The 22,217-nt window shown below is 38.7% G+C and overlaps 1 protein-coding gene across 1 annotated transcript in view; it reads left to right on the top strand.

Moving 5' to 3' along the window:
* LOC131433131 (protein outspread) overlaps positions 1-22,217 on the top strand; it is a 416,778-nt gene that overhangs the window by 225,390 nt on the left and 169,171 nt on the right. The window contains exon 2 of the mRNA XM_058599955.1: positions 5,471-5,551. Within this exon, the coding sequence (XP_058455938.1) occupies positions 5,471-5,551 (81 nt within the window). The remainder of the gene's footprint in view (positions 1-5,470; positions 5,552-22,217) is intronic.

Genomic DNA, 22,217 nt, shown 5'->3' with positions numbered 1-22,217 from the left:
AGTGGACCATTCTTCATAAGGTTTATAAATCAAAATGAAGAATCAGCATAAACCTGCTTTAAAACTCCAAATTCAAGAAAATTTTGAAACCAGCTTTACGATCAGCATTAAATTTCTCTGGATGGAATGAATTCCGCTATGAATAAACTGTCGTTTTGATGATATTTTTCATGACTATGTGTGTCATGTCTACTTTTAATGCAATCAGTAAGAATATATTACATTTTAATTACGAGTTTGAGACCTTTTCCGAACGTAAAAACTTCATGCGCTTTTATTTTTATCGTGAATGTAAGGATAAAAATAAGAATTATTACTAATCGCCTTGAAATAAATGCGGTTTTTGCGAAAGTCTCCTTGATTTATGAAAATTATTTTTTGTGATTCATCGTCATTTTTGTATAAAACTATTCTGTGGCGATAAAACTTGTGCATACGATCTGAAAATGAATCATGAAAGTCCAACATATTTCCTCGTTTTTGCATTTCGATGTTTATTTGATGTCAATAAAGGCTACGGTAAAAAACATCATAATGGCGGTCATGAAATTTCTTTGAATGCAAATTACACTTAACCTAAGAAGCAATAAATCAAATAGCCTACAACTAATGGGTCATAAATGTACTTTAGAACCCTCAAATTTACTCTGAGTGAAATTGTCATAGAATGAACACGCACACACACAAAAAACTAGATTTATGAAAGAGTTTATCTGACAATAATGTTTTAAAGAAAATGTTTGAAAGCAATATTAAGAGTGTTTGCATGGTTTTATTCTAGTGCAAATTGTTTTATTTTTATTTTATTTTAAGTGTAGGCAAAGGGTTTTATAGAAGCTTTGAAAACTATGATATTACTGGTTAAAAGAGACACTTATTATAGTTGTCATAAAACAGGTAGTGATTGAAAAATCAATTACAAAACTCCTATAAATTATAATCAAAACCATAAGGCATTCGAATTGTTACTTGGGAAGGGTCACAGTCACTTCACTTGGTTATCACCGTTTAGTGACACCGGAAATAAGGGCCAGTATGTATATTAAAAGTATGGTCCATCGTTATCCTCTAGTTAGATCATCTTTCTGCTAAAACTCAGATACTCCATACTAATAAAGCGTATATGCCATGGATCGGAACAAATGATAATCGGATGAAACAATATCGGAGAAATATAGCATATAGCATATGGCAGAGCTTCTCATTTCAGCACTCCCAAAAAAGTCTCTCAAAACATGGTCTCTTGAATTGCAATAAAGCAAAATTACTTTGTAAATGACGATCTCTATATTGCGGCCCCTCTTCCGTGACACTTTTCGTCATGTTAAAGTAATGAATAAATGACGTAACATTTCCCGCAAGAACATTTTTCAGACGCGAACATCGATATGTTTGATACAACACAATAATGAAATGTCATATGCTGGTGAAGATGCGAAATGTTAGTAGCTTCCAGGATAATATTTGCTTTTGTGTGTGCGACTATTAATAGTTAGCTAACACAATCTTTTGTAAAACGCAACGAATTAATTCCAGTACATAATAGAAAAAGTGCGCTTTTTCAGGAATACAATTGTTACCAGAAAAGTAATTTAAACTCACCTTAAATCTGCCTAACGGTGTATGTGGAACTGCTAGGTGGCATAACATTTCATCATAAACTGTTATGCACTAACGAATTGAAGACGAAAAGCAATAAAATAGACCATAAAGGATTTGATGAAGCTAATATAGCTTCTAATATTCGATCAACTCATCACAATATATGTGGTGAATTCAAAAAAATCCACAGAAAATTAGGTTTTCCCTTTACCTTCACATGTCACAGTCAGTCAGTCAGGATGTACATGTCACAGTCAGGTAATTCTAGCTAACCAGTCTATCAAATGATGGCCGGAATAAAAAATTATGTGCGCAGTGCAGGCAAAAGCTAATTTCTGATGCTGTAAGTATTATTTGTTCATTTTTTTCGCGCTCAATTATATAGTGATTACAATTAAACAGTCATTATTGCCATGCACACACACAGTACTAAAATGAGTTTTTCGTAGCGCGTCAGTAAAATGATGTGCCGCGCCGTCGTTTTTCAGCCGATGCCTCGCTGCTGAAAATGGAATGAAGCCAACAATTCATTAAACAGCCACTAATAGACGATGATGTTTGGAAATCGTTTTTTTACTGTCTCTCATTCATTCAAACTCCGTATGACTGCTGCGAAACATCTCTTTCTCCAGTAGTACTACTGTTCACTTCGGGGGAACCACCAAAATGTGACGAATTCACCCTGCGTCTGAAAATGGGGTCATTGTGCCACAACGCCAATGGGAGGGCCCGCAATAGAAACAGCAATTCTGTCGCATTGCTACTGTGACTTATTCTACCGTTACGATTAACTGTACAACTCGACCATCAGATAGTTTGGTTTTGCTTGGGCAGTGTTTGAAATTGCCGTGTGCGAATGGAAATCAGACAAACTATGCATCTGGGTTAATAGGGTGTTGAGCACAAGTGCGGTAAGGCGGAGTAAAATAACTACAACTTAATTGGGAGTAATTACTTTTCGAAAATCCGGGCCGGCCACAACGAAATTATAATTTCTATATACAGTGATTACGTAATCGCTGGGGAAAACGCACATCTGATATTAACATAACCAGATACTGTCGATGCGTTCCGAATCTCCGAGTCTAAGGCGGCAAACCGACCTTGATGTTATTGTTTTATCGTTTCCGTTTTCCAGTGTTCATGCAATACATGCTGAGCGGTAGCAAGCTCTGCCATCCAATCCAGTACAGAATCAGTAATGAGATAGCTATTATTGACTGTTTGAAAATAATTGTGTTTAATAATTATATTTGCTTAATGTTCAACTTTGAATTGGGTTATCAGTGACACATTTCTAACCACTGGATTTAAAGGAAATTACCGCTAAAAATACCAAGGAAGTCACATTTTCCAGATTTTACACTGATTATTCTGCTATCTACAATATGATGTAAAGATTTGAGCACCGATCATTGTGGCATTTTTGATGGAGTGCGGTGACCTTTCGGTGTTGCTGTACCATTTCCACTTACTATGAAAATGTCTTGGGTTGGCGGTTCATTGGTTCTTACAAACCAGTTGTTATATCTTCAAGATCTAACCAGGAAAGATACTTAGTGTCTTATCTGGATTTCAACTATTAGTGACCGTTGAAGATGTGCAAAATTGGCTCTAGCTGTATCGATGGATGCGAATCCAAACAAATTGACGTTCATATCGTTTAAAGTCGGGCTACACCCCTCTTGATAAGAACAATTACTTCTCGCACCGATCTGGCCCAGTGAACTTCTGTTTCGCGATTCTGTCGATCACGTTAAAGTGCGTACTATTGAGAGGTGAGCACTTACGACCCCTTTAGACAACTGCACTCTTCTACCATTATTGTCGCAGTGTCGGATCCAGATCACCCATTAACAAGCACTAAGGAAGTCCTCCTACCACTCCACCCAGTAGTGCTCTCCGAAAACATCTATCATCGTCCTGGTACTGTGGTCGGTGATGGTAGATGAGGCTACATGCTACTCCAGGCGAGTATAAAGAGCTACTAGAACCTGCTGTCGCTAACAACCATTTCCGCTTTGTAATGTTACTTTTTCGAATGGTTGCGTATTGCTGCGTATTTACTACCAAAACGTACGTGGATTGAGGACAAAATTTATTCATTCCTTTTAGCTTTTTCCTTTTAGCTTTAGAAACCTGGCTGAATGATCAAATTTTCTCTGTGCAACTCCTCGGTCACCTGTATGCTGTTTTCAGGAGTGATCTAAAACTAAAAAGCCACAAAACACGCGAAGGAGAACAGTTATGGGTTGAATTGGTCTTAAGCGAATACGTTCTGCCACCTTATGAAAGTATTGCAATACTCCTTCGCAGTACTTCAAACAACAATTGAATACAGCAACTAGACAGTATCGTCTTTACAACATTTCTCTATATCTTTTTTATATAAAACGCATTGGAATGAATCTCCGTCGAAACCCTAAACGTTTCTGTTCCTTCGTAAACTCAAAAAGAAGAGTGATTTGCCTTCTACAATGTGAGTTTCCTTCTCGATGGAAGTTCTCCTATCAGTTTCCTGTTCACAAAAAAGTTCATAAACACAACGTCTCCAATTACTGAGGAATCACGTCTTTGTGTGCTTGCTCAAAGCTATTCGAAATTATTGTAAACGATTTCCTGTTTGCCAGCTGTTGGAACTACATAGATAATGAGCAGCATGGGTTCTATTCGTAACGTTCGGTGTTATCTAATCTCATGTTCACTTCGAAATATGTGCAGAGTATGTAATGTGGATGGCAAATCGACGCAGCGTATATGGGTCTTAAAGTACCGAGTGGACCATGGAATACTTCTATCGAAATTACATCGCCTGGGAATCTCATCGATAAGCGTAGGATGGTTCAAATCTTACCTAACAAATCGTTCTGTCAGTTTAAAAACTGATTCCTCGATTTCAGAAGTTTTCTTGTACCGTTCTGGAGTTTCGCAAGGTAGTTATATTGGTCCGCTGCTGTTTTCTGTTTTCATGAATGATTTTTTTCTACTGTTACGTCAGATGCGTCAGATTGACGGACACTGTTCACATGTGACACAGATTAGCTGTGACATTCCTACCTTCCGCACATTGACACTTCCATGAAGCGCTCAGGTACCGCATGCGTGTTACCAGCGGCCGCGACCGCCTTGCGAGTGACAGTAACAATTGCAGCCTTTCCAATACATTGTACAACATTTAGCTGTAGCAGACAGACCGCGAGAATTGAAAACAAATGCCCTCAAACCGTCTGTTCTAGGAGTATAGCAAAGTTGTTTGAAATCGAATTAATTTGCATACCTGGTTTCATTACCTTGCCCAAACTGTTCCGCTGTGGCGTCTACGGTAACAACGGCATCGGTACGATCGATTGTTAAACCATACTTACCGTGACAAACTTCCCGCTTCACAAAGTCCCACTGAGCAGAGAGTAGGCCATGAAGTGCCAATTTGTGCCCTCCAGTATAGTAAATTCAAACGAGCAGCTAACCAGCAATTCCAGTGGAGGCGTCGGGCGCGTGCTGAGCACAATACAAACCAGCCAACCTACTTCATGAAGTGTGAAATGAATGGGATTTGCCGCCTTTTATGACAATTTCTTAATTAGAGCGGAAATCTCGTAGTATTGACGGCACACTCCATGGTTCCATTCCGGACACATTACGCGACAACGTCAAACAGAACAAGTTAAATTTCTGCTCAAGGCCAACGTGTCGTACAGCATTTGTATTCATTTGTTCATCAGTAGTAGTTTTCCTGTCATTTGTTTGGGTCATGATACATTTTTAGTCGATTCTATTGCAGGTATCAGGAAATTCCATTGTTTAATTACTATTCTCGATTCGGAGACACATACTAATTATGTTTTTATTTCCCTTTTTCTTTTCGCAGGCTACACGCAAGGTGTCAAAACGTGGATATTTATTCGTGGCACCCGACTGGGACTTTAGTAATCCGCTTTACAGATCAAAGGTAAGATGAAATACTGATGAAGATGCCGCTTCACAGTTATGTGGACCTTTGAAAAAAATTGATTTCCAAAAATTCTAATAACCTAAGGGCATATTCAGTAGTGTTCTAGTTCTAGATGCATAATTTATGTCAGTTACAAAATTTAAATCTGAATTTTATAACAAGAAAAACTGACAACTTCAGCAGTGTTTTACTCGTGTTTCAAATATACAAAAAATAGAACGGCATCGTAGACCAGTTTGAAATTTGACAGAAGAACTGGTCGAAGATATAAAACGAGAACAGTTTGCTGGGGCTACGTTTGTTCCAGTTTCTGATCTATTCTAGATCTTCCATATAGAACTTCTAGCTGCTGAATTTGCTCCAATAGTAGGTTTAAAACAAGTCTAAGGGCATATTCAGGAGTGTTCTAGTTCTAGATGCATAATTTATGTCAGTTTTAAAATTTAAATCTAGAAATTATAACAAAATAAACTGGCAGCCCCAGCAGCGTTTTATCTGTTTCAAATATGAAAAAATAGAACGGCAATGTATACCAGTTTTAAATTTGACAGTAGAACTGGTCGAATAAATAAAACTAAAACGGATTGCTTGGAATACGTTTGTTTCAGTTTCATTTACATTATAGACCACCCATATAAATCTTGCAGCTGCTGAATTTGCTCTAAGTCTTTCGAAATCGATTTTTCCATATCCGAAATTTGGTTGCGTTGAAAAACACTGGGATTTGTCGGTTACGTCACATATAACATTACATCTCTCGAACCGAAAATGTTTACCCTTCCAAATTTGATTGACACTGTTAACTTTCATATAAGTTTATCGAAATTCATTGTGTCGTCTTCGAAAAAATTCAGCCGATGAAAAATGTATGATAAGCCGGTTACATCTCAAATTATATCTTCAGAACCGGAAGTGCCAACCATTTGATTTTCGAACTTCATCCAAAACTCAATAGTAGCTTTCAAACGAGCCTAGACTTGTTGAAATTGGCTCATCCATCTCTGAGAAAATTGAACAGTTAAAAAAAACAACGCATTTTGTCGCTTACGTCGCTTATATCTCAGGAAGCGGAGGTGCCTTTCTATAGATAAAGACAAAAAGAACACAAAAATAGAACAATTTCAAATGGATTTTATTGTTCAACGACTTAATGCACCGATTTTACTTTAACCTACCAATTAAATTTATTTAACATCGAGTCTTTGAATCTTCAAAGCATGACAGTTTATCACTAAGTAAACATAAAGTTTCTGCTACTTGCAGAACACTTTTTCAGTTTTGGCCGATTCAGCCGATTCCCACATAATTTGGTATATAACATCTACACAGGTGGCGAAACATGGATTTACTCATATGAGCCGGAAACTGAACAGCAGTCGACTGTGTGGGTGTTTCAAGAAGAATTAACATTCAAAGAACATTTTTTCGGTATAAACGGACATATCGCTACCGTTGCTTTAGAGGATCGTAAGACCATCAATTCTGATTGGTATTGCCATTTGCTTGAAAGAAGTTTTTCGTGAAATAACGAAAACAAACACAGGTCGCAAAACCATTCTTCATCACGATAATGCAAGCTCTCACACATCGGCTCAAAAGCCGAATATTTGAGCACCTAAAACGTGGAATTGATGAGGGACCCGCCGTGTGGTCCTGACTTGACACCTTATGACTTCCTGAATTGACACCTAATGACAATCTCAAGAAGAGTGGAAAAATGTTATCAAAATGCAAGCGTATGCAAAAGTGTATTGATCATCTAGGGAAATATTTTGAAAAAATATGAAACGATCTCCGATCAAATATAATATTGTTTTCTTTTTTAGGCTAAATACATGAGTAACAACCTTTGTATAATCATTTGTTATACGTATAGAGGTTGAATTGATAAGTGACATAACAGTTTAACATGAACTGTTAAGCACTGTCGAGTCGAAGCCGAATCGTAATGTAAATAAAAACAGGTGTTCTAAGCACAAAAATTGGCTGTCAATTAAAGTTTCTGATTATTTAGAAGAATTCTGTTTATTTTGAAGGAGATGAAAATATTAACGATAAATATTTACTTTGTTACTGACTTTACACTGAAATCGCCTTAAAACCTAAGTCCTAAGTACGCACTCAAACATCGATTAAAAACGGGTTGGATTATGTCAGCTTCAAACTATTTGTGCTTTTTGAAGGAACTGTACAGTAAAATTATATTCGATATGGTAGTATTCATATTAAATATGCGTAGTTGATAGAAATAGCGGAATGGTGAAATCTACAATTTAACTTATTACAAATAATTATTGATGCTAAATTATTCATCTTTTATCATTTTGCCTATCTGATATAGAGAAACTGTGCAATCACTGTTGAAACCGAATAAAAAAGTCTGAGTGCCATACATCATTCTACTCAGTTCGTCGAGATCGTAATAGGTTTCTGTTATGCACTGACCCGGCTCATGTTCCCCGGCAGTTGTAAACCCGCCGCACTTGTGTAAATTATATTGGACTTCTTTGCCGCTATCCCCGCGGAATTTTAATACTTCGGAGGAAACAAACCTCAAGTACTTTGGCGTTTATTTTCAGCCTTCATTTTTCTCCAGGGGATCGACAAGTTGACTGCCTTGGTCGATCCAGTGATTTCGCGTGTAGCATGGCTACCGGTTCGCTGGTACCCCAATGACCCAAAAGTGGGGCTACGTCACGAACTGCCTAACCTAGTTGCCGATAGACCTACCCTAGCTGTCCCGGCAATTCCAGTTGTTGAATGGCGTCCGGTTCGCTGGCGATTCTATACGACACCGCGCCCGCAATCTACTCGTCTAGTCCCCGACGGAGGATGGAGCGCTCTCCGACCAAGAAAGTTTTCTTGATGCCAATACTCCTGTTACACTATTCGGGGCTTCCGGATGAGCGCCGAAGTCGGTCCTGCGATTTCGATTGCTTTCCGGTTCAATGGCGTTCCGACGACTCGAAACCATTGTTGTGACGATTACTCGACTAGTCACTGACAATGGATCGAACCGACACCAACGAATGAAACTCTCCCGGAAGTCGGAACCAATACTTCCGATATTTGTCGACGAATCGATTGATCGGGTTCAGTCTAGCTATTCCGGTTGAATGTATGTGTATGTGTATGTGACAAACAATGTCACTTAATTTCCTCGGAGAAGGCCGGAGAAGAACGAGTTATCATGAACTTCATGAACTCAAATGGTCGGTATTTCGGTCCCATAAAAAAACTACAATTTATTCTCATATTGAATCGGTTTTCGAATCGAACAAAATTATATTAAATTGAAAGGTTTTACGGTTTCATAGGAAACATCCAAATTTATCCGGAATTAATATTAGTTAAAATGTCAATATCAAGAGTGTGTTTTATTAGTAACGATGTAAAGACGAAATATGTAATATGTTTGTAATATCTTGCTAGTTGAATTCCAAACAAAGTCATTTGTCTGGTCTCCGATTTTATGTTCCGGAAGCACTATGGGTCTTGTGTTTTTCATTATGGGTCTTGTTAGTTATTGGCCGGACAATTTCTTATTGGCTATTCAGGTAACCGAATCGATTAACATCGATTTCTCAGAGATGACCAAACCGATTTTTACTAACTTAGACTCAAATAAAAGGTCCAAGCAAAAGTCAACAAATTTGATGAGTGTGCCGAAATCTCTGCGATGATGGGATCAAATAACATGCTTTTTTTAAAACATCTTGAAACTTGTTGCAAGATTGAATATAAACTACAACAAAATGTTTGAAATACTATTTGGAACGGTAAAACTTTAAGTTGAACCCCCCGATTTTTCAAGCTTAGCCCGATGGACCGACTGTGATATACTATTCGATTCAGTTTTGTCAAAATCAGAAAATGGTTCAGGTTGTATGAGACAAATAGTGCACTCCATTTTTATTCGGAGTCATTGGACCGGTTTTCATAAACTTCGTTTGAATTCAAATACTTTCAAGTGCTATACCTCGAGCCCCGAGCCCCTTCTTAGTGTCAGTAGGATCCATAGTACTAGCCATGCAATGATTCTGAACACTAAGAATCGGCTGCGACGTCTGTTGAAACAGAAAGGCCAAATTCCACGAAAGGAATGTAATGCCAAGAATTAGCTTTGCAGGTGCTATACCTTTCTATTGAATTTTATTCGAATCCTACTACCGCTATGAAAACTACGAGGTGAACGATGAGGTTTTCGATTTAAAAAGCATATTTTGACAAGTGAGCAATGAAATACAATGCGAAACACTGCAATCAATCAACAAAATCTTCTAGTTTTCAGGCAATTTTAAATAACAACGACTAAACAAATTTTCTTCAGCGATACCGGCTTCCGTTTTCAGAAACACCGAAAATAATAAACAACTTCAAACTTGTACAATCAGTGGTTCCTCTGAGATAGTTTGACAGAATTTTATAAACTGAAATCCCATTGAACGGCATTGATCAGTTGCAATTGATTTGTATCCGGACTTCTAGATTCTAGGTTCCGAAGTTACTGTTCCAATTTAGACTCCCCATACTCGCATATCAGTCCCATAACGATTTGGTTTAGCTTGATGAAAGAAGTCCCTTAAAATACATTAAGAAATTCCAATAAAAATTGAGAGTTTGTTCAGTAATGTCGTTTTCGTTTTTAAAATGCATTACCCCGGTGTAGCGAAAGCTGCACTGAAACCGTTTGTTTTCACCAATTGCATTACACCAGTGTTGCACTTTTTCTCTGTGCAATGGAATCGATTATTGTATGTTTTCATTATTTTCGTTCGTTTATTTATGCCATGGTGTAGCCGACGACACGACCTGCCACTCGCCTATCGAAACTGTATCGTAAATTTAACTACCCCTCAGTAACTGGTAATGTCAAAACGAAATCTCTTGAAAAAATGTTGAATCTGGCAGCACAAGTTGATGTATTATTGATTTTGAATAACAGTTACGATTACCTTGGTTACTGGTTTTAAACAGATTTTAGAATGTAAAAAAAACATATTTTGATGCCATTTCACATATTCTTCACTCAAAATAATAATCATATTATAGTTACGTGAAAAGTTATGTGAATATTTTCCACCCTACTTTTCACGTAGGTTTTAATGGACTGGCATTTAAAAGCTGTTTAATGCATAATCCAGTAAAAGTTACGTGTTTCATAGGTCAAATGTAATGTACTGTTCATATCACATTTATCTATCATTTATATCAAATTTAGATACCAGAAAATTACTATTTTATTATATATTGGTTGAAGTCGAAAAGAAGATTCGAGATTTTGATATATATCTGTGAAATGAAAAATGCCATGAAATATAAAACATTTATTTCAGAAAATTGTCATATAATTCCAATGGCTTAAAAAGCAACTAATAACCTCGTGGTATCTCAAATCGACAAGCCTCCAGAAATCGTTTATGTTGTCACTGCCATCCAACCGAAGCCGAAGTCGAGATCCAAGAACTCCCACAACACTACCGATGCAGGTTGAAGTCGCATTACATGGTTCCAGTGCCTCTAGCTTCATACCGACGGCCTGTTTGAAGCATTCGGCAGGAGCGGGTAAACTTCCGGACTCACTCAGGCACTCGGTCCAGTTGAACACATGGAAACTTTCATACTGAAATGATCCGGGCGATGAAGTAAAACATTGTAATTAAATAACTTTTCTCGCAAATATTTACACTACTTACACTTCGAAGGCCACTGCTCGCCATTTTCAAAATCGAGTTTTTCACACTGGAAATTCACGTAGATTGTTTGACGTTTGTTCAATTCACGTAAACCTTATGTGATGACTCTATTTATTTTAGGGGATGTTCGTATAACATTCATTTTCGTCACGTAAAATATTCAATTTGACATTTGAAACCATTCTACGTGATTTTTCAAGTGAATCGAACGTGATTTTTTATTTGAGTGTTGAAATGCTCTCAGGAAGTGGAGCTGTGTGCAGAAAATTTAAATTTATAGATCTGCTCCACAAATTTCTCAAACAATTTGTTTATTTTTTCTGGGGCTCCTTTTTAACTAATTCATAGCAACTTAAACAGTGTTGCCCAAAAATATTATATTTATCATTATCAAGGGGTCGCTACATTTGTGGTAACTGGCGGTAAATCGCTCACGAACGCTTTTTATTCCGATTTTTCTTCGGAGTGTCTGGTCGTGTCGTCACAGACTAACTGACAGGACACTCAAATTAGATTCTTCAATCATTTTAACGGTCATTTCGAATATTCCTTTATTTGGGACAGTACTCACATGTGTCATGATGGCGCCACCTTACCCTATCAAAAATATCCTGTCTGTCATCAAGACTGTGTTTATTTTTTTCATTTACCAATAGAGTTGCCATTCATACAGAATTACCTGTAATGTATTGATTTGTATACGTCCATGCGAATTTCATGCAGGATACAGATTTAATACATATTGCCAAAACTATATACATAATTGTGCTTACTTCTCATCCTCCAACGCAATACGAAATCGAACCCGTTTTGTTACAATATTTACTTGCTTCTGATCTGCCGCCACTTAATTTCGGGTTAAAACTACCAACACAATAAAAATAGTCTAGATGAACAACGTTGAGTCAAATAAATGGTTACCTTCCAACATCGCGAAAAAGTTAAATATATTAAATATGAATCGTCACAATAAATTATTGGATAACGTTATCCAATAATTTATTGTGACGATTCATTTTCAAATATTTCGATGAAATCAGGCAACCCTGCAAGCAGCTGATCGGTGTTGACAAACGAGGGGAAACCAACTAGTAAAAAAAACTTGTACATAACACAAGGGGTGTACAGATAGTAAATAGTTCGCGCAGTACAATATAGGTGGAACTAGTGCATCACGAAAAATTATTTTTATAAGAATTTACTCATACTGTCATGTCTGTTAGTCTGTGGTGTCGTCGGTGTAGCACTGCATCGGTGTAGTGCAGTTTAAAAACGAAAACGACATGAAATAAGAAAAAAAATATCAACTCTCTTGTCTTTCCCATGCGCAATCAACACGCATATCAATCTCATTTAGTGCAAAATGCATATTGTGCATTTGCCTTTAATGTATTGCAACATTGCTAATGGTGTATTATCAATATTTCATGCAAAACATCAAGATTTTGCGTTTTGTAGTACAGAAAATAAAAAAAATCAAATTTGAACCATCTTTTTCTCAACATGCCGATTTTCAAACAATCTCACTTGTGTTGCACCGGTTCTCGAAAGTGAGATAAAAAATCTTCTGGATAAATCTTATATTAATTTCACATACACGTTAATAAGAATTTTTGCTCCACGTTTTTAATTTTTTGTTCCAAGAAAACGTTTGTTTCATGAGAATGTTCTAAAATTTAAAAGCAGCATCGTTCTGAACGCTTGCATATTGTTCATGCTACCAGATATTATTTCACGATCTGATAAACATACCTCTTCTTGACTCCATGTCAGGTCACAATAAATGTGTTCACATTCCAGTAGCCGGTGCATTTATTTCTCGTCGTAAATATAAGGTTGGTGCCACTTGAACTCTCCCCTGCATCACCCAGTGCAGCGGAGATTTTCAGTGCTTCGTTTTCGCTTTTCGGCAAATTGAGCCGAAAGTGACAGTAAACTAGGTACAACAGCCGCGGGGGCCAATTTACGCCTGGCTCACGACAATCATACTGCCGGTGGTCGACTTTGGATCTGACTCTATGGTGACATAACAAGCCTACTTCAATTTCGCTCTGCTGTAACGGGTGGTGGAGAAAAAAACAACTCGTGACAAGTGAAAAGCCACGGGAGAAGATAAAGGAAACTTGAAGAATTGTACACCATGGACACAAGCACCGAACACCCGGGCCATGGCCTTTGAGACTGAGGTAAGACGGGCAGCAGGCAGATACTTTAGCAATCACTAATTAGCCCCCATGACAATGCCTCTTTTGTTTAATATTTTAAAATTTTTAAGCTAATTTGCGGTAAACAGAAGGCTGAACTCGGTTGATGCAATGGCTTGCGTATGAATAAGGTGTGTATATTCGAAGCTCTGCTCTGGACTGAATGGCTCTCTGAGTGTTTCGACTCGTGTCCTCTAGGGTCATTAGAGGTCATTTAAGTCATTCAACCACTAACGATTACACTGTTGTGTTTGAGTCAAATAAGTTTCAAGAACTCTTATTGTTGGAATAATAGTTTGCTTCTGTCATGCCGTGAATTCCTCATTGTTTTAGTAAAATGATACATTTTATAAAGCAAGTATTTAATAAGAAACTTATCTTTTTATTCAGGACAAAACTATTTAGGCTCATTTGCGTATAAGTTCAACGTAACCGAATTAGCCATTTTTGCCTTACTCATAAAGAAAGGCTGCTTGGCTGCTCGGCCATCCATGGAAGTTGACCATCAATGTTAACTTCCCTCTCTGAGCAGCCTAGATAGCCGTGTAGTGTCGGTAGCGGTTTCTCAACTGGCTAAGAATAACGCTACGGTCCACCTGTACCGGTGGTATAAGTCCACCAAACAGGTAAGCCGTGTGGCATCCGGCGGAATTATTTTTTACCAAGAATTGATCCACTGGTTTCCTGTTCCATGTCGTAAAAGGCCACAAAAATAGGAACTCCTAAGTCAAGGTGTATTTCCGTGCCGATGGCTGAATGGCTGCAGGAGGTTAAACAATGCAGTCGTGAACGGAATATCTTGGGGATTTCCCTTACTGTGTTAAGCGAAGCTCTGGCACAGTGGACGACTTCTTTCTTCGCAACTCGTGGGATTTAAATGATTAAAACATTTAAAAAAATCCTTACATGGTTCGCTATAGGCGGTTATAAGCCAATATATTTGGCTTCTTGTAGTTGTTGTGCGGTTGGTGCTGGAGGTGAAATGTTCGTTACTCTAATTGATAATGGTTAGAGTGGCACAAATCAATCTCCAGCATAAACGTACAGCAACTATGAATCTATCCAGACTTCTGCAAGAAGGTAAAGCTTCTATAGCTTTGGTTCAAGAACCATATTTCCAAAAGGGAAACTTCTACGTTGGAAAATTGTTAAACCCAGTCTTTCTTGCCTTCAACAAGACCGGTATGACAAATCCACGTGAAATGCCTCGAGCATGCATACTTGCAAATAGTGCTCTCGATGTTTCTCTCATATCGGAGCTCACAACTCGGGATATTTGTGCTGTCACAGTTGGTATGACTATTGATGGCATAGACAGAAAATATGTCTATTGTTCGGCATATTTGCCGCATAACCAACCTTCGCCAAGCGATGACTTCAAAAAGGTTGTATCATACTGCTGCAAAAGTGATTTACCGCTTGTAATCGGCAGTGACATAAATGCTCACCATATCATTTGGGGCAGCACAGATATAAATTCGAGAGGCTCTGATATGATGGAATTTGTGAGCAGTACAAACCTGCACATAGTCAATGCAGGAAACCGTCCAACTTTTGCGAGAGCTGGAAGAGAGGAGGTTTTGGACGTAACTCTCTGCTCTCATAGAATTGCGCATGAGTTGGTGAATTGGCTCGTCTCCGATGAGCTCGAACCTTCGTTGTCTGATCATAAGTACATCTTCTTTGATCATTCAAACGTTAAATTTGATATTATCACATATCGTAATCCCAAATCTACAAACTGGGACCTCTATGAAGAGGGCTTGGCGACTAGATTTTACGGGTACCAACCAACAATTGAAACCCCAATTGATTTGGAAAATGTTGTCGACGAGACAAATTCACTCATAGTTGCAGCATATGAAGAGGCTTGTCCACTTCGGATTGTGCGAGCTACTAGAGGAACTCCTTGGTGGAATGCTGAACTTGCTAGACTAAGGAAACTATGCAGAAGAGCTTGGAACCACCGACGCAGAAATGGGTCGGAGGCATTCGTGTCGGCTCGAAGGGCTTACAAAAATGCTCTTCGATCGTCTGAGCGAAGTGGTTGGAAAAGCCTCTGTGCAAATGTCTCTAGTCTCAACGAGGCTAGCAGATTAAATAAGTTACTTTCGAAGTCTAAGGACTTTAATGTCAGTTTCTTAAGAACTTCAGATGGTGAACACTTGTCTGATGAAGGTGATGTACTTCACTATCTTTTTAACACTCACTTTCCAGGATGTATGGATCCATCACCGACAGCTCTTCCCGAGACTTTTTCAGGTAGTTACGATTCTTGGGCCCTTGCTCGAAGCGTTGTGACGATTGAATCGGTCAAATGGCCAGTTGAGAGTTTTGCTCCGTACAAGTCTCCTGGAAAGGATGGAGTTTTCCCAGTGTTACTGCAGAAAGAGTATGAACATTTCAAACATGTTTTGAAGAAAATACTTACTTTTAGTCTTGCGACTGGATATATTCCTAGAGCCTGGCAGGAAATAATTGTCAAATTTATTCCCAAAGGCGGTCGCGACACTTATGAGGAAGCGAAGAGTTTCAGGCCTATCAGTCTTAGCTCATTTCTTCTTAAAACAGTGGAACGCATAGTCGATCACTATATCAGGAATGTTAGTCTGGGCGTGCATCCGCTACATGGAATGCAACATGCTTACCAGCGTGGAAAGTCCACTACAACCCTGTTACATGATGTTGTGTACAACATTGAAAAAGCTTTCTCACAAAAGCAATCTTGCTTGGGAGTTTTCCTAGATATTGAAGGTGCCTTTGATAACGTGTCTTTCAATTCAATTCTGGAAGCAGCCTGTGGTCATGGCATACCTTCAAGTATCACAAATTGGATACACGCAATGCTTAGCAATCGACTTCTTTGTTCATCGCTTCGGCAAGCAGAGATTAGAAAGCTGAGTGTCTGTGGGTGTCCTCAAGGTGGTGTACTATCCCCACTTTTATGGAACCTAGTCGCTGATGGTTTGTTGAGGAAACTTAATAACCTTGGATTTCCGACTTATGGTTTTGCCGACGATTATCATATATTGATGACCGGTATAAGCATTAACACTCTCTTTGATTTAATGCAGCAAGCCCTGCGATCTGTTGAACAATGATGTTGTCAGGTTGGATTATCTGTAAATCCGGGCAAAACATCAATGGTGCTTTTCACTCTTCGTAGGATAATCACAGGAGCTCGTCCGTTACAGTTCTTCGGTTCAGAGGTCACTGTGGTCGATCAAGTTAAATACGTCGTGATTATTCTTGACTCAAAACTGAATTGGTCTGCTCACATTGACTTCAGGATTAAGAGAGCTTGTATGGCTTTCGGCCAATGCAGACGAGCTTTTGGAAAATCATGGGGACTCAAACCCAGATATATTCATTGGATCTACACAACTATTGTTAGACCAATTTTAGCATATGGTTGTCTTGTATGGTGGCAGAAAGGAGAAGTCGCGACAGTTCAGTCGAAGCTAAATCATCTCCAAAGGATGGTCCTAATGGCGATGACAGGAGCATTCACGACAACTCCTACTGCTGCTCTAGAGGCGCTACTGTGCATTAAACCACTTCATGTGGTCCTAAAACAAGAAGCATTATCTTGTGCATACCGTCTTAAGGTTACAGGGCTTTGGAACAATAACCCATTAGATTATGCTACTAGCCACACTCGCTTGTGGTCTCAAATGGTTACGTGGGATGAGTACTTACTCGCTCCTAGTGACCTAACTCTCACATGCAGTTTTCCTTTCAACAACTTGATGAACACATAGTTTGTTATACGGACGGTTCTCTGTTGAATGGTCGTGCTGGTGCTGGTGTCTACTGTCGTGAAATGAGGCTGGAGCAGTCTCTTTCACTTGGTAGATACTGTACTGTGTTCCAAGCAGAAATCTACGCGATTCTGTGTGGAGTACAATCGGCACTTCAGCAGAGGGTCTTTGGTAAGCGAATTTATTTTTGTTCCGACAGTCAGGCAGCCTTAAAAGCACTCAGTTCGAATGACTCACGGTCGACTCTAGTGATCGCATGTCGAACTCAAATTGAAGACCTCAGCATTTCAAATGCTGTTTACTTCTTATGGGTACCCGGCCATTCTGGTATTACTGGAAATGAATGGGCTGATGAGTTGGCTAGAGCTGGTGCAACGAATGATTTCGTTGGTCCTGAACCAGCTTTACCACTTTCAACTAGTTGGATAAAGCACAAGATTCGTTCTTGGGCTGCATCCAAACATGCCAGCTACTGGCGCAGCTTGCAAACTTGTGCTCAGACAAAAGCATTTCTACCAGATTTAAATCTGAAAATGTCAAAGTGTCTACTGCATTTCTCCAAGCACCATTGCAGTATTCTGGTCAGAGCTCTGACTGGACATTGCAAACTCAATTATCACATGGCTACTATTCAACGTGCTGAGTATTATTCGTGTGACTTGTGTGAATGCGATTATGGTACTTCATATCATCTGATATGTAACTGTCCCGCATTGACGCAGCTACGTATCCGGGTTTTTGGTTCTCCATACATGGTTGAGTCTGTGTATGCGGAGCTAAGTTGAAGGATATTCTCTCGTTTCTTACCCAATGTGGTAAGGATCTATAGTCAGAAGGGTTCATCGTTCTTCCTGGAGTGAATGAATCCCTTCTGTATTCACCTTAAATAGGGTTTAGCAGATTGTTTGGCATCCTTTAGGGGGTACCGAATTTACTTCTGCTTGACATACTGCGAATCGTTCTGCATTCTTCCGGGAGTGCAGAATGGTGTCGCTTTTGTAGGATCTCTAAATCCTCTCGGGGGTTGGAGGTTTCATTAACAGCAGACTGTTCGGGGCCTCGTAGAGGTTCAGAATTTACTTCTGCTTCCACTAAATGTGATCCTCAGCAGATTGTTCGGCATCCCTTAGGGGTGCAGAATTTACTTCTGCTTTTTTGTGTTTTTGTGTCGTCAATTTTTCCCATACTCCTAGTCCAACCCTTACCATTTCCTTTCAATCCTTCCCTCTTATATATCGGGAAAATGATGCTAAAAACAAATTGATGGCAAGGCACAAATCTCCAAATAGCAAGGGGAACGTGCCATTTGAGCCAATTTGTTCTGATTCCTGATTCCTGATACTCATAAAGAAAGGCTATACTATCACTGAGCATTGTTATTTTTATCAACAGTATCATTTGTTTTCGTCTTCTTTTCGCCTCTAAAGTTGTTCGCAGTATTGGAGTCGTACATTGATCGTAGTTACAAATGGAGTCGATTATAAAACATCATCGGCATCAAGGACATTCTTACTATTTAAAGAATTTTAATTAAATAATTTAAAATCGAGTGAGGTTCGTAAATCGAGTTAGTTCGTAAAAAACCTGTACGTTATTAGGAATTCTTTTCGAAAAAAAAGTTTGTGCATTGAATGTTTTAAAGCCTAATCATATAGCCTAATCATATTTTCGGAGTTGATTTGACCGGAACCGGAAAACAATGTCGATCTGAAATCCAAAATGGCGACTTCCGGTTTATTGTTATTCCTCGAAAACGCTTACAATATTAGTAAGGGTTCTCATGAAATATCGATAAAACTGAAGCCACCATATTAAATTTCAAATCGAGCTCAAACTTTTTTTTTCTGATATCAAATCCGTTCCGAAAATATTATTTAATTGATATTGTAAGCTCACGTGCTACTACAAAATTAGTCGATGGTAGCTTTTGAAAGCTTCTATATTACTGACGATTTGGAGGTATGCTGCTATTTTTCAACCTTATTACAACCTTATGTTTTCTGAGAATTTTCAGTTTCGGCAGTTGCAAAATTTATTTCGGAGCTGAACGAAAATCGCGTTAGCTGTGTTTCTTATCTTTACAAATATTCCAAAGTCCGAAGATTCAAATTCACTTTAAACCCTGATTTGTGTTCGAAAATGGACGTTTTGGTCCGAAAGCAACCCCAAACGTTTTCACTCTTTTGAGATTTTCCACCGGACGCAGAATTCGTAGAATCGTCGTAGAAGAAAAATAAACAAGACAAAATGAAAGCGATAGAAGACAACGAGGCAGAAACGAAACAGAAAGTAGCAGTTAAAAAAAAGAAGACAAGCGAAACAAGCAACGATTTGAACAATAGAAAAAGGTTTTTTTTTTCATAAATACATTTATTTCTTAAGGCAGTTTACATAAGTTTTTCTTCGCCGTAGCATCACTTTTACATAATATTCTTATCCTAATTTAACTCTAACATAGTCACAACGTTTTGCATTTATTAAAACATATTCTCTTATTACTTAAATATCATCTTAGGTAACTCGTCATTAATTATGAAATCTACTCGGAAATATTATTTGAACCAAACGATTAACTTCTATAAATTATAAAATAAGCTGTTATTTTCAGACATTTTGTTAATAATTTCATAAACTGTTTCGAGTTTGTTTGTATCATTACATTATTTTTATTCTAATTTAGCTATTGGTTGAACTCATGGACGCAGCTGGGATCAGAACTAAGTCTTGAAAGGGCCTTTATTAAATTGAAACTCCAGTTTTCTTTATGAAATGATAAATAAGTTTCATGTATGAAAGGTCACGACAAGCAAGAATGTCTCGAACTGGGATATTGGATAGTCTACCTTGGGTACGCAAAGAATTTATTAGTTGAGATCTGACATCACGATACTCCACGCATGTCCAAACGACATGATGAATATCTCGATAACCTTCGCCATAAGCACAATGATTAGTCTCGGAGAGCCCAATTCGAAGGAGATGTGCATCTACCGTGTAGTGATTGGACATGAGTCTGGACATCACACGAATGAAATCTCTACTCACATCCAGTCCCCTGAACCATGCCTTTGTCGATATTTTCGGAATAATTGAGTGCATCCACCGACCCAGATCATCTTTATCCCAAGAAGCTTGCCAGCTGGCAAGTGTTCTTTGGCGAGACGAGCTATAGAATTCGTTGAAAGCAATTGGTCTCTCATAAATTTCACCCTCAATAGCACCACGTTTGGCTAAAATATCGGCTCTTTCATTGCCAGGAATGGAGCAATGAGCCGGGACCCAGACTATAGTGATTAGATAATTATTGTTCAATATGTCGTTCAGGCACTGTTTTATTTTGCCCAGGAAAAACGGTTCAGTCTTGCCAGTCATGTTTGAGCGAATGGCTTCAATTGCACTCAGACTATCTGTGAAGAGGAAATAATGGTTTGGAATTAATGTGACGATTACACTCAAACTATAATGAACTGCTGCTAGCTCTGCTATATAAACAGATGCAGGTTCTTGAAGCCTAAATGAGGCCGAAACATTATTGTTGAACATACCAAACCCTGTCGCTTCTTCAATTCGCGATCCGTCCGTGTAAAACATTTTCTCAGAGTCAATATGCCTGAACTTACTTGAAAATATTTTTGGGATTTCCGTCGAACGTAGATGATCCGGGATTCCACGCACTTCGCGCTGCATGGATGTATCGAAAAATAAAGTTGAGTCAGGGACATTTAGGAGGCTGACACGGATAGGAATATATCTTGAAGGGTTGATTTCCTGTGACATATGGTTAAAATATACTGTCATGAATTTTGTTTGAGATCGAAGCTCGACTAGTCGTTCGAAATTATTAATTACCATGGGATTCAGCACCTCACATCTTATTAGCAGGCGTGATGAAAGCTCCCAAAATCGATCTTTTAATGGAAGAACTCCCGCCAGAACTTCAAGACTCATTGTATGTGTCGAATGCATGCACCCTAAAGCAATTCGCAAACAACGATACTGAATTCGCTCCAGTTTGATAATATGAGAGTTTGCAGCGGAACGAAAGCAAACGCATCCATATTCCATCACTGAAAGTATCGTTGTCTGATACAATTTTATTAGATCTTCCGGATGAGCACCCCACCAAGATCCTGTTATTGTTCGAAGAAAATTTACTCTTTGTTGGCATTTTGTTATCAGAAACCTAATGTGTCCTCCCCACGTGCATTTGGAATCGAACCACACCCCGAGGTATTTAAAAGTTAAAACCTGTTGGATCATTCTTCCCATCATATGGAGCTGAAGCTGCGCGGGATCATGCTTTCTTGAAAAGACGACTAACTCTGTTTTCTCCGCAGAGAATTCGATACCAAGATGAACAGCCCAATCGGACAAGTTATCTAAGGTATCTTGCAATGGTTTATGCAGATCAATAGCTTTGGGTCCAGTAACTGAAACCACGCCATCATCTGCCAATTGTCTTAGTGTACATGGGGTTACTAGACAGCTGTCAATGTCATTCACGTAAAAATTATAGAGGAGCGGACTGAGGCATGAGCCTTGCGGGAGACCCATGTATCTATTTCTGAGTGTTGCCAAATCGCCATGTGAAAAATGCATGCGTTTCTCTGACAAAAGGTTGTGCAAATAATTATTTATAACCGCTGGGAGTCCATTTTGGTGAAGCTAGTCTGAAAGAACATCAATGGAAACTGAATCAAATGCTCCTTTAATGTCTAAAAATACAGATGCCATTTGTTGCTTTTGAGCGAAGGCAATTTGGATGTCAGACGAAAGTAATGCAAGGCAATCATTCGTCCCTTTATTTCTACGGAAGCCAAACTGAGTATCTGACAACAAACCGTTCGTCTCGACCCAAGTGTCGAGACGTCGTAGAATAATTTTTTCGAACAATTTTCTGATGCAGGACAACATCGCAATGGGTCTATATGAGTTGTGATTGGAAGCTGGTTTCCCCGGTTTTTGAATGGCGATAACTTTCACTTGTCTCCAGTCAGGTGGA

The sequence above is a fragment of the Malaya genurostris genome, chromosome 2 (assembly GCF_030247185.1).
Source record: "Malaya genurostris strain Urasoe2022 chromosome 2, Malgen_1.1, whole genome shotgun sequence".
Classification (NCBI taxonomy): domain Eukaryota; kingdom Metazoa; phylum Arthropoda; class Insecta; order Diptera; family Culicidae; genus Malaya; species Malaya genurostris.
Note: the sequence above shows the minus strand (reverse complement) of the source record. Positions and strands in the feature narration are given on the sequence as shown.